The sequence below is a fragment of the Podarcis melisellensis genome, assembly GCF_964234715.1.
Source record: "Podarcis melisellensis genome assembly, chromosome: 6".
NCBI classification, from domain to species: Eukaryota; Metazoa; Chordata; class Lepidosauria; order Squamata; family Lacertidae; genus Podarcis; species Podarcis melisellensis.
Window position 1 is genome coordinate 88,554,545 of NC_138538.1, and position 6,000 is coordinate 88,560,544.

A 6,000-nucleotide genomic window follows, 5' to 3' on the forward strand; every position below is an offset into this window, starting at 1 on the left:
TTTTCACTGAGGGGTTGTTGTTTGAGAACCACTGATACAGGAGATGCTATTTCAAGCAGCTGTCTCAGAGTATACATGGATGACACTTCAGATAGCAATCAGCACCTATTATTTGTCACAGTAACGGATGAGGAAATAAAGCTGAACGCACTACTTGGCCTTCCACCTGCCAGGTGTACTATCAAGCCACAAGATTATAAAAATATATAAAGTACTGCTGGACTGCTGCAAAACCCAACAGTGATCAGAAAGAAGTCTCACAAACAGGGAATGAAGGTCACAGCCCTCCCGTTGCTTGTTCCCCAGGAACTAACATTCAGAGACATGAATGTTAGCAGCCACTGAAAAGTGCCCTCACATTTAAAGTTTATTCTGCTAAGTATCATGCCTTAGAAAGATGCCCTTGCACTGTCTGCTTTCTTCTTGCCATGAAGCAGTGCAAAAGCTTCCAAAAGCACTTTCCTGTGGCATTGTCAAGCTCTCCCACCTATTGCTCAGTGGAAGAGAATATGTGCCTTGTGAGCAGATGGTCCCCTGAGGTCCAACCCCCCCCCCCCCCGCTAGCCAATGTTTGAAATTAGCAAGGTGCCAGGCGCATTTTACACTTAGCTTTCGACCCAAGTGAAGATGTCTGGGTGCCAGAATGGCACTTAATCTCTCACCATCTGGAGATGTATGCCTGGGGATCATTGGATCCGGACTCCTTTCACACACTAATACCCCATCCTGTAGAAGTCTTATCAGTTACTAGCCAATCCTGTAGAAGTCTTATCAGTTACTACCCAACTTTTAGAAGACATCTGATTTTATATATGTGCTGGAAGCTGCCCAGAGTGGCTGGGGAAACCCAGCCAAATGGGCAGAGTATAAACAATAAAATTATTACTATTATCTTTTATCTGCACAACCAGAATGAATTTCTGGAATCAAAGTGCCTTTTCTGTGCAGCTTGAGCCCTGAACAGGAGCAGTCAGCATTAAAAAGAGAGAGCTCAGAATAGGCCAATATATACGTGGACTGTCACTGGATCAAGGGACTTTTTTTCTTCAAGTTCTCGGTGTTCTTAACCCAGCTCAAGGTCATCCTCAGAACCAGCCAGACGTTGAACTGTGCGGTCAGCCCATCATTTGGAAAATAAGACTTTAGAGTCGTCTTGCCCCCAAAATAGCAACCACACACTCTGTTTCGGCCACGGCAACCTTGGTTTTAAAGTTTTTACGCTGGGGCTGGCCTCTCCAGACTGTGAGAGATCCCTGCTTGAAACCCTGGATGTCCCTGAAGTACAAGTCCCATCATCTCTGACCACTGGCCATGCTGGCTAAACATGGACCACTTATAAACTCCAACTCCTCATAAGATTCCATCAACGGTGTCTCCGAAAATTTTTACACATCTCTTGGGAAGACAAGCGAACTAATGCCAGTGTACTGGAAGAAGCAAAGATCACTAGTGTTGAAGCAATGATTTTTCAACATGTACTTTGTTGGATTGTTCACTTTGTTCGGATGCTTGATGATCATCTTCCAAAGCAACTACTCTATTCTGAACTTAAAAATGGAAAGCGTAATGTTGGTGGTCAACAGAAGAGGCTTAAAGACTCTCTCAAGGCAACTCTTAAAAAATGTAGTATAAACACTGACAACTGGGAAACACTAGCATGTGAGCGCCCCAATTGGAGAACAGCCTTTACCAAAGGTGTCATGGGCTTTGAAGATGCTCGAACTCAGGATGAAAGGGAGAAACATGCTAAGAGGAAGGTACTCTTGGTGGGATCAACTCCCACCCGGAAACCTATCTCCTCACTGTGGAAGGACGTGTGGATTCAGAACTGGCCTCCACAGTCACTTACGGACTCACTGTTAAGACCATGGTCATGGAAGACAATCTTAATTGGCTACGAGTGATCACCAAAGAAGTTGGCTAAGAATGATGGGAGTTCCATCCAACACCTGAAGGGGACCCAATACGGAGTAAGATGAGCCAATGGTCTGACTCAACCTGAGGCAGCTTCCTCCATCCCACTAAGTTCTCTCCCCCACCTCAAGGACCCTCCCTTTCTCCCGCAACCCACCCTCACTTTCTTCCCCCCACCTCAACGACCCTCACCTTCTCCCCAAACCCAGCACCAACTTCTCCCCCCAACCCACCCTCACCTCTCCCCTCACCCCAAGGACCCTCACCTTCTCCCCAAACCCACCACCACCTTCCCCCCAAACCCACCCTCACCTTCTCCCCCCACCCCATGGACCCTCACCTTCTCCCCAAACCCCCCACCACCTTCCCCCCAAACCCACCCTCACCTTCTCCCCCCACCCCAAGGACCCTCACCTTCTCCCCAAACCCCCCACCACCTTCCCCCCAAACCCACCCTCACCTTCTCCCCCCACCCCACGGACCCTCACCTTCTCCTCAAACCCACCACCACCTTCTCCCCCCAACCCTCCCTCACCTTCTCCCCCCACCCCATGGACCCTCACCTTCTCCCCAAACCCACCACACCTTCTCCCCCCAACCCACCCTCCCCTTCTCCCCCCACCCCATGGACCCTCACCTTCTCCCCAAACCCACCACCACCTTCTCCCCAAACCCACCACACCTTCTCCCCCCAACCCACCCTCCCCTTCTCCCCCCACCCCAAGGACCCTCACCTTCTCCCCAAACCCACCACCACCTTCTCCCCACAACCCACCCTCACCTTCTCCCCCCACCCCAAGGACCCTCACCTTCTCCCCAAACCCACCACCACCTTCCCCCCAAACCCACCCTCACCTTCTCCCCCCACCCCAAGGACCCTCACCTTCTCCCCAAACCCACCGCCATCTTCTCTCCCCTCCCCCCCCCGGCTTTTTCTCCACCTCCCACCACCTCACGACCCACAGCCCCCCACCCCAAACCTCTCCGCGACCCCCTCACCGGCGCCCCTTCCGCCCCCCAACTCGTTGACACCTGAGGGGGGGGGAGGGGAGAGAAGGGGAGGATGCTCGACCGGGGGGGGGGGAGGTGGGGCCGTTTCGCTGCCGCTCCCTCAACACCAGGCCCCGAGGCGCTCTACCTCTTGAGGTACCGGGCGTCCTCCCCCTGCATGGCGGCGGCCGCGGTGCTGAAGCGCGAGGGGGGCTGCGAGGGGCGCCCGTCGCCGGCGGACATCGGGGGGAGGCAGAAGGGGCGGGGAAGGCGCCGTTGCCAGGGAGACGGAGAGAGCGAGGGATGGAGAGGCGGCAGGCGGAGGCTGAGGGCAGCGAGGCGCAGGCGCAGGTGCGGCCTCCGAACTGCGCAGGCGCGCGCGGCGTCACGAGGGGGCGGGGCGAAGGGCTGTGAGGCGGTTGAGCTCTGTCAGTTTTGGAATATTTTCTTATATGTCTCTCTGTGAGAGACTGAATTTTAATTCAGTTAATGCGTCGTTGTTGCTTTTTTAAATGTTGGGGTTTCTATTTTTATGTGTTTTTAACTTTTCTTGTTGAGTCCCTCAACGGGGGGTGGGGGGAGGCGGGGTATCAATCAATCAAACAATCAATAATAATAATATCTATTATTTGATTATTGATGTAAACCCCCAAAATGTATTTTCTATAGTTAAATTTTTACCTCTGTCTTCAGTCCTTTTTATTTTATTGCTATGGCTGGTGCAAATAAAGATATTTTTGATTCTAATAATAATAATATATATTTTTTAATGTTGGGGTTCCTCTGTGTTTTTAACTTTTCTTGTTTTTGTAAGCTGCCCTGAGTCCCTGTCGGGGCGGGGGGGGAAGACGGGGTAGCAGTCAATCAATATTAATAATACCTATTATTTGATTATTGATGTAACCCCCCAAAATCTATTTTCTATAGTTAATTTTTTACCTCTATCTTCAGTACATTTTATTTTATTGCTATGGCTTTTGGCTGATGCAAATAAAGATTTTTCTAATTCTAATAATAATATATATTTTTTAAAATGTTGGGGTTTCTATTCCTCTGTGTTTTTAACTTTTCTTGTTTTTAGTCTGTAAGCCGCCCTGAGTCCCTGTCGTGGGGGCGGGGAAGAAGACGGGGCAGCAATAAATCAATATAATAATATCTTTTATTTGATTATTGATGTAAACCCCCAAAATGTATTTTCTATAGTTAAATTTTTACCTCTATCTTCTTGTTTTTAATCTGTAAGCTGCCCTGAGTCCACGTCGTGGGGGTGGGGGGAAGATGGGGTATAAATAAATCTAGAATAATAATAATATTAATAACAGAGGAAATTTTCTAGGGGGAAGTGTAGGCTGGCGTCCTAAATTTTTTTTAAAAAAAGCTTAGAAAACATTCAGTTAACAACTTTGGGCAGGGCGGTCTCCCAAAGCTCAACAGTGTTTTGGACGAGCTTTGAAAACACTCAATTTTAACAATTTTTTGGGGCAATGTGCCAAAAATGCTCAACAACTTTTTGGGCGAAGCTCAACTATTTGGGGGGGGCATCTCCCTCCCAAAAGCAACTTTTTTGGGGGATCCACAAAAATCCTGGCTACGCCCATGCTGGGAAGTTGTTTCCAGGTGTTAGAAGTAACTACAAAATATCCTCTGTGCAAAAATGAGGCTGCTTTTCTCAGATTTGATAGTGTGGGGTTAAGTCTCGCTGTGTTAATAGAATTGTGGAGTTGGAAGAGACCCCGAGGGTCATATAGTCCAACCCCCCCCCCCGGCAATGCAGGAATCTCAACTAAAGCATCCCTGACAGATGGCCACCCAACTTCTGCTTAAATATCTCCAAGGAAGGAGAGTCCACCACCTCCCATGGGAATCCGTTCTACTGCCGAACAGCTCTTGCTGTCAAAAAGTTCTTCCTGATGTTTAGTCGGAATCTCCCTCCTTGCCATTTGAAGCTATTGGTTCAGGTCCTTCCCTCTGGAGAAGGAGAAAATAAGCTTGCTCCATGAGACAGCCCTTGAGATATTTGCAAATGGCTATCATAGCTTTCAGTCTTTAATTTGGGATTGGGATGTACTATACGGCTCTGATGCTTAGCAGACAGAGGAGTAAAGGATTACTGGAGGGACTTTGGTAAATAATCCTGATAAGTTATGGTGGTGTCTTTCTAGTGAGCGATGTCACTATCAATTCTAATGAAATATTTCCATTTACAGACTGGGAAACTGAAACAGCAGTCCTATACATGCCAGTAATGGCCCAGATGAGTTCATATATGCAAAAAGACAAAAGCAAGCAGCGTGGAAAGAAGTTTTCATTATCTGTAATATTCTGGGAATGGCTCCCTGGATATTAAACTGATCTCCATGAAGATGGGTGGGCCATTAAAAAAATATCCATTATCTCACTGCTAGTTAATGGAGTATTATAGATACTTGTATGACAGGAATGGTTTTTTAAATGGGATCTCTTTCTCTGTGAAGTTATAAAATGCATGGCATTAGAATCCAACTCAGAATGTATCTGCATTGCAGGTGATGGGAGAGTGTCCAAGTTTGTTTAATACAAGATAAGACCTTAACCTTACTTTGTGTCTGTAGTGTTTGTTTAATTTACTTTAACTGATTGTCTTTAATTTAACGCAAAAGGCAACCTACAAATGGTTGTTGGTAAAAATGGATATAAAAGGGATCTCTGCCCATAAAATGAAATTATTGCAGTCCTACCTAGTTATGATGCTGAAAAATGGGTCCATGGCTTCCTGCTGTCCAGGTACCTCGCCCATCATGATGGACTGTGATGTTCTTTTAGCATGTGACTGAATTGATACTTTAAAGGCAGCTTTGGTGAAAAGGGCATTGGTGTTGCTGAGACCCAGCATCTTAGTGACCTGTGAACTGTGACATCACTATGATAACTCCAGACTTACTTGCTGGTAAGAAAAGGAAAGTCACAGTAGTCATTAACTTGTGCTCTTTGTCTTTCTGGGGTTTTGTTTTTCATGCATCTCTAAACATATTTTGTCCTAAAAATAACATTTATTTATTTTTACAAATTTTGGTCCTTTTTTGAGCCAAATTTGCAAGAATTGGATACATTTTAATC

At 46.9% G+C, this 6,000-nt stretch overlaps 1 protein-coding gene across 2 annotated transcripts in view; it reads right to left on the reverse strand.

Moving 5' to 3' along the window:
• The window catches only part of KIFAP3 (kinesin associated protein 3), a 68,922-nt gene extending 63,161 nt beyond the window's left edge, over positions 1 to 5,761 (reverse strand). The window contains exon 1 of one of the 2 annotated variants that reach the window (XM_081914844.1): positions 5,622 to 5,761. In XM_081914844.1, coding sequence (XP_081770970.1) covers positions 5,622 to 5,683 — 62 coding nt within the window. In that variant the 5' untranslated portion in view covers positions 5,684 to 5,761. Of the gene's footprint in view, positions 1 to 3,052; positions 3,246 to 5,621 lie in introns of those variants that run through there. The other variant, XM_081914843.1, reaches the window with a different exon arrangement.
• Between the last annotated feature and the right edge of the window lie 239 nt (positions 5,762 to 6,000).